Source organism: Echinops telfairi, unplaced genomic scaffold (genome assembly GCF_000313985.2).
Source record: "Echinops telfairi isolate 266 unplaced genomic scaffold, ASM31398v2 ScPeMD7_443;HRSCAF=831, whole genome shotgun sequence".
Taxonomy (NCBI): domain Eukaryota; kingdom Metazoa; phylum Chordata; class Mammalia; order Afrosoricida; family Tenrecidae; genus Echinops; species Echinops telfairi.
The window spans coordinates 74959855-74974918 of record NW_022104341.1 but is presented as its reverse complement, the minus strand read 5'-3'; the positions used below and the strand labels follow the sequence as shown (position 1 = coordinate 74974918).

Genomic DNA, 15064 nt, shown 5'->3' with positions numbered 1-15064 from the left:
GCAAATGTTTTGAGAATGATGAGCACAATGAATGTACAAATGTGCTTTACACAATTGATGTGTGTATGGATTGTGATAAAAGTTGTATGAACGCCCAATAAAATAATTTTTTTTTAAAAGCCAACATCAGTGTGAAGGTTGAGATAGCTTCTTTCTCATCAGATCAGAAATTCTCAGGCAGTCTTTGCAAGAGCACAACAAGTCTACTTCTGTATTTAGACTTGATAACCAACAAGCTGGAAAACCCTGTTTCACAAAGATATGTTGTTGGAAATGGAAGAAGGCGGAACACTGTCGCAGACAGAACAGGCTAGGACTGCAAACACTTGATGCAGAATTTTGTAACTGGCATTGTAGAGAAATCCGTTCTCGCTGCATCGCTTTAATAAGTTCAGTGAACTCCTTTTGTGCTGTCTCAGGAACATCTTCAACTCTGACTGTGAACGGGCTTCTGGCAAGTGCAAATGGGGTGTCAGGTAGATTTGGGAAGTATGATGAAATTTTGTCTGCAAGCGTGTGCAAGTGTTCTTTCACAGAAATTATCATCATAATCCTTTTGTCTGGCGCAATGTCATGTTCCTCAAAGAAAGCAGCTAAGGTAGGTAGGCAACATGTAAATTTTATTTTCATCCAATTTTTTTTTTTTTTTTTTGCCAAAGCTGAAGTTTCATTTGGAATGATGGGATCTTTTCAGACAAATTGAGGCATATCGCATTTGGTCCTGGCAGTGATAAATTTAACTCATTCAAGTGGCAACCAAGTAAGCTATTTTCTGCAGTCCACTTTTATCGCTGAAAAGTACTTTGAACTGCGGACTTGCTTTCTGGTTAAAAAAACGTTTTGAGTTCATCACGAAGGTTAAAAACACATTTTACAAAATACTTCATGGCTTAGGGACTTTGAATTGGTAAATATTCATGGTGTGGGGGGAAAAATGCATGAATCCATACTGTGTGACCTCAACCACCTAAAATTGTATGCTCAGTCATTTATATACATGCATAGAGTATAGAAAGATGTCAAACTGTATGAAATCATCAAAATGATTTTGGATGCCTTTTGTGTTCTTTGCTTTTTACTTCTTGCTTCTCAGTTTTTTTATAATGCACAAAAAGCTTGAAGTTAAAAAAAAAGTGATTTTAAAAATGTGCATGGAGTCCCCATTGCCTATGAATAAAGTTAGCTTGCTGACACCTTAAAAAAAACCACATTTAAAAATGTTTCCTCTCCACAACCATCTCACTTCAGTGTGAAATAGCAGAGCATTGTTTGGCACATCCAACTCGCTGCACAGTTGCAAAAACAGTCGACGGTTTGCAAAATTGACAGAACTTATGACGCTTTTCATTACTTCCTGTAACTCTTGTGGCAGTGTCTTCATTGCTAATACTTGCCAATGAATTTTGGTGCGTTCCAATGACTTTTAGTGACTCATTCAGTATCAAACGTTGAAATCCAGATCAACATCCTAGCATAGCTGGAACACCATCTGTGCAAACACCACAAACCTTTTCCCAAGAGATCTTATGTTCTTTCAGAAATGAACCAACTGTGTCAAATACATCATGTGCAGTAGTTGTTGTTTCAAGAAGTTTGCAAAAAAGAAACTCATCTTTAAAGTCACCATCATTAGTATGCCTCATGTAAACCAGTAACTGAACAGTTTGCAGCATCTGTAGATTTATCAAGCTGGATGCTAAATATTGGAAGTGGAGCCGATTTAATTTCCTGGATTATCTGATCAAGACTATCAGCAGACATGTCACTTATTCTTCTGTGGACAGTGTCATTAGATAAGGAAATTGCCCTCAATTTCATAACAAATTCGTCTCTGATCATAACTTGCAATGTCTTTGACCGCTAGCAACAGTAAATCCTCAGCAATGGTGTGAGGTTTCATAGCCCTGGCGATTCTGAGTGCCACCAAATATGAAACTTCAACGGCTGCTACGTTTTGTTTGTGGTACTTGCCACCAGTGTCGAGTCTGGCTTTCTTGAGTCCATCAGCTTTGCTTCTAAAATAGTTGGTATCCTTGCCGGCAAAGCTCGGATGCTTGCTATCAACATAGTGAGTTAGTTTGTTCAGCTTCATAGATTCGGCTGATAGAACTTCACAACAAATAACACATTTCAGTTTCTCAATTCCTGCTGTAATTATTGAGGTAAAACCATACTGTAAAAAATCCTCACTATAATTTCTTTTCTTAACGTTCTTCTCTACACGAGCCATTGTCATGGGATGGTTTGCTAATGAAAATAATATATAACAATATCTTTAATAGTACCAAAGATGATACATGGCATAGTTCAGTCAATGCAGTTCATTAAGGTTTCCTATGATTTACCATTCTGTGTTGTTTTTTTACATACCCGTTACTATCACCAGGGGACAGTATTCACATCAACCACAGTGGAATATAAAAAGACTGATCAGCATCCAGATTAAATTCTCATGGTACAGATATATATTTTTTGCAGTAGTTGATGATTTTACAGTACATGATTTTACATTTACCCAGTAATCAAGTGTCATTTTACCTCCAATACTGCTGCTTTTAACATAGCAGCTGCTTTCTATACAGTAGCTGCTCTCTACACGTGTGACTGGTCTGCATAAGTACATTATGGCGCCAACCCTGTCACACACCTGTATTTGTTTGGGGTATATGTGATAGGGTTGGCGTGATGATGTCATCACATCAGGTACTCCTATGTGGGCATATCTGCATGTGGGCAGACCTCCCTGGAGACGGGTAGAGGAGCAGTGTCTCAGTTCCTAAGACCATTGGAAATATGTGTTTTCTGATGGTCTAGGTGACCCCTGTGAAAGGGCCATTTGACCCCCAAAGGGATCGCGACCCACAGGTTGAGAACCACTGGTCTAGAACATCTACGTTAGGCCACTTGTAATAAAGGTGCCGCCCAGTTGGTTCTGACTCAGCGTCCCTATGTACAACAGAAGGAAACATTGCCTGTTTCTGCACCCTCCTCACCATTATTGTTCTCCTTGGCTCATTGGTGCAGTCACGGTGTCAATCATGCTGAGCGTCTCTGTCTCTTTTTCACTGCCCTGCTACTTTACCAAGCAGCATGTCTTTCTCAAGGGACTGGCCCCTCCTGATAACACAGCCAAAGTATAAGAGACAAAGTCCTGCTATTTTTGCCTCTAAGGATCATTCTGCCTCTACTTCTTCCAAGACAGATTTGTTTGTTCCTTTGGCAGTCCATTGTACTTTCAATATTCTTCCCCAGTACAGCACTCCAATTCAAATGTACTGATTCCTCTTCGGTCTTCTGTATTCACTGTCCAATTTCTACATGCAGCTGAGACCATTGAAAATACCATAGCTTGGATCAGGCCAGGCGTACCTTAGCAGATTCTCGCTTTTCAACACTACACAAGTCTTGTGCAGCAGATTTACCCAATGCAATGTGTTGTTTGATCTCTTACCTGCTGTTCCCTGAGCATTGACTGTGGATCCAAGCAAGATAAAATCCTTGACAACTTCAATCTGTTTTCTGTTTGTCATGATGTTACCTTAGTCCAGTTGTGAGGATTTTGCCTGCATCCTGATCTTCATCAGCAAATGCTTCAAGTCATCCTCCCCTTCAGTAAGTAGTAAGTTTGTGTCATCCGCATATCGCAGGTTGCTGATAAGAGTCCCTCCAATCCTGATGCTGCATCCCTTTTCTTATAATCTATCTTCTCTGATTATTTGCTCAGCATGTAGATTGAATAAGCACAATGAGAGGATACAACCCTGAGTTAGTTAATTGTGCCAACCTGGCCGATAATCACATGTGGGGCTAATTGAAAGGTGGAGGGATAAATGGGTGGTGATCCTTGCCTTTCTAGTTCTCGGGTCTCTTGTTTTGTGATGGTCGCACCAGGGTGCAGCTGCCTTAGCAGTTCCCTGCTTCAGCTTGCAAGATTGACTTCCTACAAGACATCCCCAAGGAGAAGCCACATGGACCTATCCTGATGCAGCCCTGGGTGCTGGAGCAGCCGTGTGGAGACCCCTGCTAGTGCTGAGATGCTTATTCGTTTACTGACTCAGCTTTCCTCCTGCAGTCGGCGTCATTGCTTCTGTTTTGTGAGGTGGAGGACTTTGTGGACTGGTGTTGGGTAAATGGGTTAATGTTGGGCTTGTGGGCTTGGGCAGCATTGGGTTGGGATATTTTCATGATGCACCTTTTCTTTACATAAAACTCTCTTATACATGAGTTGCTGTGGATTTGTTTCTCTAAAGTACCTAGACAAATACAAATCCTAACACCCATCTTTCTTAGTTTTAAACCAGGTAATATTCCCTTGTATTGTTTGCATACCTGCCTCTTGAGCCATGTCAGGTTCCGCATGAGCACAAGGAAGAGTGCTGGAGTTCTCATTCTTCTCAAGGCTGTCCCCGGTCACCTAGGGAATTTAACAATAAAAATCCCCACCCCTGTGCAATTAAATTCAATTATTTGGTTTCTGGACTTGGGCTTTGTAGCTTTAAAAGCTAATTGTTATTTCGAATGTGAAGTTGGGGTTGAGAAGCACTGGCTTAGGGGAAAAATATTAAGTTTAATATGGGTACTGGTGAAAGGGATAGTGCAGTAAGGAGGAGGAACAGATTTGAAAAATCACCCAAAGAATTTCTACTTTGGGAAGGGCTTTGCAATATTCAATATCTGTTGAATAAATCAGTAATTTCTTTTTTTAAAGCTATTTCTGTATTGCTTTTTCCCTCCCATATTGCTCTTTAAAAACAATATATATATTTTTCCAAAACTATTTTATTGGGAGTTAATACAGATATCACATCGTTCCATAGTTCTATCACATCGAGCAGTATTGTACAATTGTTACTACAGTTTCAAAACATTCTCTTCCTTCTGAACGCCTTGATATCAGCTCCCCTTTAACCCTCCACCCCCACTGTGCCCCTGAGGACCCTTATTCTAGTTTTTGTCTTTATAGGTTCATTAATCCTGAGTTTCATACACTGAAAACAAATAAAAATTCAAGAGAATTACCCCCAATGACAAAATACACCTGAGATAAATCCCAATATGAAAAACAAAACAAACAAGCAAAAACAAAAAGTATGGAAAACGCTGAAAACCAGATCAGGCCCAACATGCATCAGAGGGGAGATCAACCGACAAAGTTATAACTGTTCAAGTCAGGTTTATCATTTCGATCTCCATAGTCATCTCTCCAATGCACCCTGTTTGGTAACCCAAATTAGTAATTTCCATATGATGCCCTCAGAGGTAAAAGTGGCAGAATCGGCATGATTGCTTGGTTGTAAGGAGTGAAGGAGAGGAGGATGTCAAGACAAAATCCCTAATATTTATATATATTTACATTGGCTGCACATATATTCATAATTATGGTGGAACATATAGGGGTCAAGTTATGAAAAGTTCTAAGGCTTACCCAAAACCTTGAGGAAATGTGTCACTGAGCCTAGGGCATCTGGGGCATAGTCTTGGGGGACACCAAGGTCAATTGATAACATAATTCACAAACAATACCTTACACGCTAACTTGGTGAATAACGACTGGGGTCATGAAAGCTCATGAATGGGCATCTAAGAAGCAACTATTGGTCTCTCCTCATCCAGAGGAAAGAAATATGACAGAAATCAAAGACAGGACGAAATGATTCGTCCAGTGAACTAACAGACCCCATAAGCCTCGGTCTCCACAGCCCTGAGACAGGAAGAGCTAGATCGTGTCCAGCCACCGCTACCAGCTGCTCTGAAAAGAACTGCTTTAGAAAACTCCGGATCGAGGCTGATAAAAATGTGGAAGAGAATTAAGAATCATTCTTAAGAGAGACTGGGCTTGCTAGCCAGACAGAGATGACGGGGACCTTGAAGATTATGGGCCCAAGTTCAGGGGGCAAAGAAAGACGGAGGAATGGAAGCAGGAAATACAGGGAGGACGTGGGATAAGTGAGGATACATTGAAGAGATTGTAATGGCTGAGTTGAAACAAAATGCGTAGAATTGTTGAATGTAAAACTGATGTCCTGTTCTGTAAACCTTCACCCAATTCACAATTTTAAGTTTTAAATAAAATGAACAAAGAATTAATCCCTGGTTACTCTTAAATAATGCATCCGTGGGTATTTGGTCATGAGATGGGGAATACAGGATACAGAAGAAGTTTCGTAGCAACATGGGAGTTCATCTTTAGATCTGTGATATGAGACTCCAGTAGGGTTTCTAGGTGGTTGTCTGTATTTGCCTTAGGTAGGTCTGAAATTTAGGGGAAAGAGAAAACCTTGGGTACACTGAAAACACGAGAGAGTTTATCACCACTCAGAAAAATATAGAGCGCATGAAGATAAAGATAAAAGAACTCAATCGGTGTGTAAGACATTTTCAGACTTCAGATATGAAGTAATTCTGAATTCTGACAAGGGCCCAGTATGCCGTGTGGGGGTGGCTTGTGAAAGTGGAAAGGAAGGTCGCTAGAACGGAGGACATGAAGGAGGACTTGGATGGGTCACTGAGGTGAATCTTAAGTAACCCACATAATTGTAGGGTTGGAATAGCCCAGTGGCTCTTCAGCTTGATTCTGTATCAGAATCATCTGGTTTATGAAATCGCTGATTGCTGGGCTGGCCCACCCTCAGGGCTGCTGATTCTCCAGGGCTTGGTGGCCCAAAATTTTGCATTTCTAAAAAGCTTCCAGGTGATGCTTATGCTATTGATCTGGGGGCCATACCTTGACAATTCTTGCAATAGAATAAAGATTTCCAGTGTCAAGTCTTCACTGAATGTCATTAGTGAGGGCAGCAACAAAGGGGCAGAACTTGATTTAAACGGAGGCCCTGAGAAAACCCCTTCAGACCAGTGGTTCATCTATGGCCACCGCCACCCCCCACCTGGCACATAGTTCTCTCTCCCCCACGCCACACCTTTGAGCAGCTGTCAGCACTAGTCTTTGTCCAAAGTTCCCAGCTCTGTGTCTCAAGGTGTTGATTCCTTGTTCAGTGGAAAAAATCTTATATTAATAGTTGAATCGGAACTAGAGGCGCCTTTATTCTAAAACAAAGGTGGGAAAGTGAGGAAAAAGGAGACTGAGCTGCTAATTGGCTTTTTTATCTCCAGAGATTTCACTGTGTGTTGGAAAACGAAGAAAAGGAAAAGAAAATAATAAAAAGGCCATTTCAATTAAATGAATGGTTGCAGGCATATTTCCCACATGAATGCTCTTTCTCTCCATAAACATATTTTATGCCTTGATGCCATTTTCTAAAATACATTTTTTCACCCAGTTTTAGGAGTTGATATTATCGCTTTACATTAGAAAGAGAAGCATTTATAGTTTTTAATAGAAGACCCAAACAAACCCACTGCCATGCAGTTGATTCCAACACAGACACTACCCTCTAAGACAGAATAGAACTGCCCCATAGGTGTCCAAAGCTGTAAATCTTTCTGGAAGCAGGCTGCCACCACCAACTTTCTGATTGGGAGCCAAGCACTTGAACCATTGCACCACCATTGAAATACTGGCCTTATTTCACCACCCGACGTGCAGCGTACCACACTACACAGGTTCCTTAAGCTAGAGTGTAGTAAAATATCTTATGGAGAATTTTTTGCTGTAGCCTACTTAGTCAGCTAAAAAGGTTTTGCTTGTGTCAAAGAATTTGGTTCATCTCTATACAAAACTCCTTGTCCATTCTTCCTTTTTAATCAAGACAAGAGAAGAGGCTTAATTAATTTAAGTCTCTCCTCTGGAGGCATAGTTTCTGCTTCCACAGTTAGAGTTCTCACTCCTCTCCCACGAGGCTATCTGGAGCTGTCATGTGAAGAGGTCTTCCCAGACACACACTCACTTGCCAGAGTTCTTGTAGTTCATGTTAGACAATAGTTATGTTCTGTTCAGCCTGGAGATACAGGTATGTGGAGAAACCAAGACTGGCTAGATAGTACAAAGCCAGAGTATCAAAACCAGTAGGGACCTTGGATCGCACCCTTTTTAACCAATCTTCAGCCCTCTAGACATTGTACAGATGCTTTCTTAAAAGGCCCACAAAGAAGAACAATTACCCCAAATCTGAGCTTCCAGGGTTCCCAAGGATCTTTTAAAGGTCATCAAATCCTACCTCCCTAATGTGGAAGTCAGGGACTAGAATCCAACCCTTCTTGACCCCTGATATCCCCATGACCCATGGTCTCATTCTGAGAGAGTACACCTGTGCCTTCGAAGCAGCCTTGTTTTTAGGTTCTGCTGAGTCAGTTCTCAGAGTGTCCAACACATGCACACGACAGAAGAAAACATTGCCTAGTCCTGCCCCGTCTTCTTCATCCTTGCCACGTTCAAATCTACTGCGGTAGCCACGGTGTTGGCCCATCTCATTGAGAGCCTTCTTCTTTTTCGTTGACCCTCTACTTTATCTCGTATCCTTCCTGGGGGCATCCAGAGTACTTGAGACAGAGTCTCGACACCCTTGTTCTTAGGAGCATTCTAGCTGTTCTTCTAAGACAGATTTGTTTGTTCTTCTGGTAGTCCATTGGATAATATTCTTGGCCAACACCTCAATTCTAATGTGTCAGTCCCTTTTCACTGTCCAGCTTTCCCCTGCATATGCGGAAAGTGAAAATACCAAGGCTTAGGTCAGGTGCCCTTTGGTATACAGAGATGTAAAACCTTTCTGTGTTTCTGCTCATATTGTCCCCTCTTGCTTTCTGGCATTTGATAGAAGAAAGAATATAGTAGCATAGTGGCTCTCTGAGTGTCCGCCTCTACCAGCAACATCAGCATCTCCATCAGAATCTCCTGAAAGTTTTCTAATAATGCAATTTTGGTGCCCCACCCCCAACCCTTGTGGATCAGAAATGCTTGGGGTGAAGCCTAGCAAACTGGTTTGACAAGCTCTCCAAGTGATTCTGATAAGACTCCCCAACTTTGCGGTTGGGTTATCATAATTCTGTATTCTCAGAAAGACTTCCTGTTCATCTGGCCCTTTCTTTCCTTGAGATAAAGCCCAGTCCTTTCCAAGGTTCTGTGAAATATCAGTATGAGCGCTGAGTCAGACTTAACTCTTCTATGGTGAACTTGGGAAGTTTCCTTTCTCTGAGTTTGTGTTTCCCCACCTGTCAAATGTGATAATAACCCCTTCTACCAGCCTTAAGGGATTGCCATTAAGTTTCCATGTGAAAATTGTATTGTTGTATAATCCATGGAACACCTGGGCTGGTGTGCTCCTCCCATGTGGACTTAGATAACACCTCATTTAGATGGCTGCTTAAGACAAGCATTTAAGGGAAGCAGTTTTTGTTGTTGTTTTTTTGAAGCAGTTTTAAACCACTAGCTAGTTCTGCAGGAGAAAGACCAGTCTTTTTCTCCTATAAAGAGTTAGCTCTTGGGACCCCACAGGGGCAGCTCTACTCTGTCTTTCCAGGGCCGCTCTGAGTCCACATCAACTGGATGGCAGTAGGTAAAGTTTAAGACCCCAGACAGTGTTCTTTTGGCTAAATGGGAACCACTTTCCCTGCCATAAACTGTCACTGGTCTGAGGCAAAAATTGAGGGTAGGTCTGTAAAATGTTTGTAGCGATTTGTAGTGGGGAGAAGTATTGGAGCTAACAATAGCAAGCCTGGACTGCTCATGAAGAGACCACTGAAGATATGGGTGCTGTAGCAATGTGTGGTGAAGAGCTGTGGCAGGCAAGGCTTGGAAAGTAATGGAGAGCTAGTGATGGATACAGGAGTTGAGAAAATGTTCTAAAATTGTTCGTAATGATGATTTATAAATGATTTTATCGGGAACTGTTATAGCCCTTATAACAATCCACACATTAATTGTGTCAAGCACATTTGTACATATGTTGCCATCATCATTTTCAAATCATTTTCTTTCTACTTGAGCCCTTGATATCAGCTCCTCTTTTTTCCCTCCCTCTCCTCCCCAATGAACCCTTGATAAATTATAAATTATTATTTTCATATCTTACCCCATCCAATGTCTCCCTTCACCCACGTTTCTGTTGGTCATACAGGTGTGTGTGTGTGTGTGTGTGTGTTATATGTCAATCCTTGCAATCAGTTAGTTCCCCCTTCCTTCCCCCACTTTCCCCCAACCCTCATGGTATTGCTGCTCCCATTACTGTTCCTGAGAGATTTATCTATCTTGGATTCCACGTGTCAAGAGCTCTTATCTGTATCAGTGTACATGCTCTGGTCTAGCCAGGTTTATAAGGTAAAACTAGGGTCATGATAGTAGGGAGGGTTGGGGAGGAAGCATTAATGAACTATAAGAATGTTGTGCATTTCATCGATGCTATACTGCACTCTGGCTGTCTCATCCCTTCCTTGTGACCCTTCTGTGAGGGGGGATGTTCAATTGTCTACAGATGGGCTTTGGGTCTCCACTCCAATCCCTCTCGTTTACATTGCTCGGATTGTTTTGGGTGCCTGATACTTGATCCTGTTGACACCTCATGATCACACAGGCTGGTGTGCTTCTTCCATGTCGGTTTGCTGCTCCCCTGCTAGATGGCCACTTGTTTAACTTCAAGCCTTTAAGCGCCCAGACACTATATCTTTTAATAGCTGGCACCATCAGCTTTCTTCACCACATTTGCTTGGGCACCCATTTTGTCCTCAGAGATCGTCATAGAATGTCAGGTTCTAAGAACAAAGTGTTCTTGCATTGAGGCAGTACTTGAGTAGAGGCCCATTGTCGGTCTGCTTCTTTAATACTTAACATATAAATATATGTACAAAGGCCTATTTCCCTATCATTATATATTAATATATTTACATATGTACATGCCTGTATACATACCTCTATAAATGTCTTTGTCTTCCTAGTTGTTTCCTCTATTTCCTTTTACTTTCTTCTTGTCCCACTACCATGTTTGACCTTCATACGGTTCTCAGTAATTCCTCTTGGCTACATTGCCCTTAATCAAACCCATCACACATTCTACACCCTCCTCACCATCGATTTTAGATCTCTTATTGTTCTCTTGTCCCTGAGTTTGTTGGCTCCCCTCTCTCTTGTCCCCACTTCCCCCTCTCCTCTATCCCCCAGAACCATCCATCCCATTGTTTTCTCTTCAGAAGTGTTTATCTTGCCTATCTTATATAGATAGACATTTTTTTTAAAAAGGAAGAAGAAGAAAAGAATGGGGGTGTATAAATAGTTCCAGACCTGTCTGCTGAACTTTATGTATGTTTTCTGATCAAGTGTGATGAAGTGCCAAGCCCTGCCCTCTGAGTCTGCAGTCTATTTTTGGAATTCCTCGGGGACTTTGTTGTTTTGTTCCCCTTGCTGCTCTGTTGTGCCCCCTTTGTGTTTCACCCCAGTGCAGTGGGGTCAGACGGAGTACAATTCCAACACTGTGTCTCTAGAGCTGTCCCATGCAGTGCTGTGGGTCAGTGAGGGGACATCGTGTTTCATGGTGGGGCTGGCCGGATGGTCCTCACTATCCCTTGGCTGCTCTAAGCAGGACTGTCATCCTCAGGCTGGGTGGGCCAGGATGCAGTTTATTCTCTCTCTCTCATGTGTGGTCTAGGTAGACCTGCCACACTTCCTGGCCTGTATCTTCAGTGCTGTCCTCTGCAGTACAATCTTCTGGGGGAGGGGATTGACGTAGCTGGGATTGGGGCCAGCCCCAGAGACCTCTCTATTAGTTCGTTCTTCATGCAGGTCGGTATGTTGCCCTGAAGGTTTGGCATATCAGGTTGAGGTCTGGTCCCTTTTTCCCTTTCCTGTGGCGACATAAACAATATCCTCCCCGTTAGTGGGTTAGTGTCCTGTTCCCCCTCTGTGCATGTCCTGTTTTTTTCTCTTTTCCCCTCCTTTCTAGTTGGCTGCTATGTGCATCCTGGGTTGGGTATGACCCCCTGCCAGAGTGTGTGGGCCTTGCCCAGGAATTTTTGCATTTAGTGGCTTTTCCCCTATACCCCTGTGCTTTTTAAGCTTACCTCAGTGGGCTCATGTTGTACTTTTCTTTTTGTACTTGACTTACTACAGAATCCTCAGGAGAAGGCCATGCCCACACAGAGGCCTCATTGGCTGTGACCTGATTGACAGGCCACCCCTTGGCAAGTTGACAGATTTTGTAACTGCCACACTTTGTTTAGCATAATTTCCTCCAACTCTTCCCATGTGATGATGTGCTTCATGCGTTCATCACTGCTTTTTCGGGAGACGTAGTCCTCCATTGTATGTATAAAACAAGTTTTTTAATCCATTTGTTCGGTGATGGAATTTTAGGTTGTTTCCAACTCCTTGCAATTGTGAACTGCGCAATGATGAACATTGGAGCACAGATGTCTGGCCGTGGTTTGTTTCTTGCCTCTTCTGGGTATATGCCCAGTAGGAGGATTGCTGGTCATATGGTAACTCAATTTCCATATGTTTTAGGTATAGCTATATTGATTTCCATAACGACTGCACATACCTACAGGTCCACCAGCAGTGGATGAAAGTTCCTATCTCACCACAGCCCCTCCAACACTGTTGCTTTCTGATTTTTTGAATTGGACTATTTTTGAGGGTGTTAGTTGGTATCTCATAGTTCTTTTCATTTGTATTTCCCTTATGACTAATGATCAGGAACATTTTATCATGTGTTTCAATAATGACTTTCAATGGTATTAAAAACAAAACTGGGTCCTTCAGAACAGATGTTTACAAATCACCACGAAGGGTTTGGCCCTAAAAGACAATTCTTTGTTGTTAAGAAAACAGAATACAAGTACATGAGCAGAGTTTTGGGTAGATCGAAAGCTGTGGTGAATGGTGGGAATTTGTAGATGTTACTTGTTTCCATTTTCTCAGAGAAACTGAGAGCAAAATAATCAATGAAGTGAGAATGAGGGATGTAATGTTGGAGCTTTGAAGAGATAAGACGTGTCTAATTGTCTAAATGGCCCCTGGTGGCTTTGTAGATTCACCTTGGGCTGTGATCCACAGTTCGAAACCACCAACTGCTCAGAGTGGGAAAGAGGGGGCTTTCTACTCCTGTGAACCGTTACAGCCTTGGAAACTCTCAGGGGCAGTTCTAGCTTGTGCTATTGCACTGTGAGTCGACTCGATGGCAGTGAGTGTGCTTTTTTGAGTTGTCGCTTCTTAAGAACATAGGGACCTGGAGAAACATAGCGGTATAGTCAGGAATTAATGACTGGGGGAGGGGTACTATCCTAGACAGATTCAACCAGCTGCTGCTTGGGGAGTGGTGAAAGTTTTCTGCTTCTGAGGCTGTGGAAACCCCAGTTGTAGTCAACTCATTGGCCGTAGGTTTGGTTTGGTTTTGTTCTTCAGCAGGATGCCCTGGTTGTGCAGTAGGTTAAGCATTTGTGGTAGTTACATAATCTGTTGTCAATTTGAGATTTAAGAGTGAAGAGGTGGAGTGTAGCCTGTCAATCAGGTCGCAGCTTGATGACCTCATTTGGAGGTGCAAAGGAGATAAATAGCTCACTCCCCGTGAAACATTCCTGGGAATGAGCCTGAAGGAGCTACACTCGCTAAGAAGCCAGAGCCCTGGGAGCTGGAGGAGCCAGGTGGAGATCCCTGCCAGCGCTAAGATGCTTGCACCGCCACTGGATCTACAAGACTTTCCACCCACTGGCCTGTAATCTTCCTGCACGTGGCATCATTGCATGTGTTGGGTGAGTCTGAAGAGGACTTTATAGATTGGTGTCGGACATATGGGCTAATATCGGACTTGAACCGGACTGGGCTGGGATGTTTTCTCAATATTCAACTGCTCTTGTATATAAAGCTCTTTCTTATACACATATGAGTGTCTCTGAATTTGTTTCTCTAGTCCACCCAGACTAACAGCATTGTTGAACTGCTAACGGAAGCGTTTGTGTTCAGACTCCCCCGTGGAGTTAACTGTAAGGAGTATCGTCTCGAAAGCTCTGCTCATTCATATGGGGGCACTGTGACTCAGAATGGACTTGGTGGCGATGGGTTTGGGGTGACTTTCGAGAATAATGATACTGAATTTAAAGTGAGACCAAGTGGATTTGATTTTGATTCTTTCTTTGTTGTTGTTAGGTGCCATCAAGTCGATTCCGACTCACAGTGACCCCGTGTAGCACAGAATGAAACACCACGCAGGCCTGCGCCAGTCTCACAAGTGTTCTTATGTTTGAGCCCATTGTTGCAGCCACTGTGTCAATCCATCTCGGCAAGGGCCTTCCTCTTTTTCCACTGCCCGAACATTTTGTCTTTTACATTTGTCCTTCTCCAGGGCTTTCTCTACTCCTCGCCAATCCCTACTCTCTGCTTTGCTCCCGGTTCAGAACGCCTTGGAGTTTCACCATGTCTTACAAAGACAAGAGAGGAGCAGAGAAATGAATGTATGGGAACGCCTTGCACGGTCGACAATACAATCGGATCTGTTTGGGGAGAAAAGTAAGGCGATGCGTAGTGAGGAGTAGATTGTGAAAAGGCTGTAGAGCCCATGGGTTTGGGCCTTCGCGGTATTATAGGGTTTAAGCAGGGATGATTGGGGAGTTGGGTGATTAAAATGATTGTTCTGGGTTTTCTACTCATTCGACTCATTAAAATGCTTGGAGAGGCGACAATTACTGGTAATGATCAGATCTAAGGGGTGAGCATGGGAGAGAGAGGCTGAAGCAGGGTGACCACTACAGAAAAGGAGCAATGGAAAACGTAGGTAAGAGAACAATGAGTACACAAAAGAAGAAAATATTCTAAAATTAATTGTGGTAATGATTGTACCACTCTCCTTGACATGACTGAACTACTGGACTGTATGCTATATGGATTATGTACCAATAAAAGTTTTAAAAGAAAAAAATTATGACCATATTAGTGACAGTGACCTAAAATTTGAAAGCCCCAGTGAGCATGCCCCAGGGGTCTAGAGGTGACCGGAACCAGTGAGGGAGGTAGTCTGTCGTCACGTGGTATGTAAAGCTGTGACTACTTAAGGAGAGGAGGCTTTTGAGGGGGCGTGGCTCCTTTAAGGGCCCGGGTGCCCGGGGACGAGCCAGAGGTCGGACCGAAGCGCAGGACCTTGGCTGAGTCTGCGCACTGAGGGCGGGGGCGGGGCCAAGCGCTGGCTCG

General features: G+C 42.9%; 1 protein-coding gene across 1 annotated transcript in view; it reads left to right on the top strand.

The window, feature by feature from the left end:
* The first annotated feature begins 568 nt into the window (after positions 1-568).
* ZYG11B (zyg-11 family member B, cell cycle regulator) overlaps positions 569-15064 on the top strand; it is a 115461-nt gene continuing 100965 nt past the window's right edge. Inside the window, exon 1 of the mRNA XM_045291756.1 lies at positions 569-598. Coding sequence (XP_045147691.1) covers positions 569-598 — 30 coding nt within the window. The remainder of the gene's footprint in view (positions 599-15064) is intronic.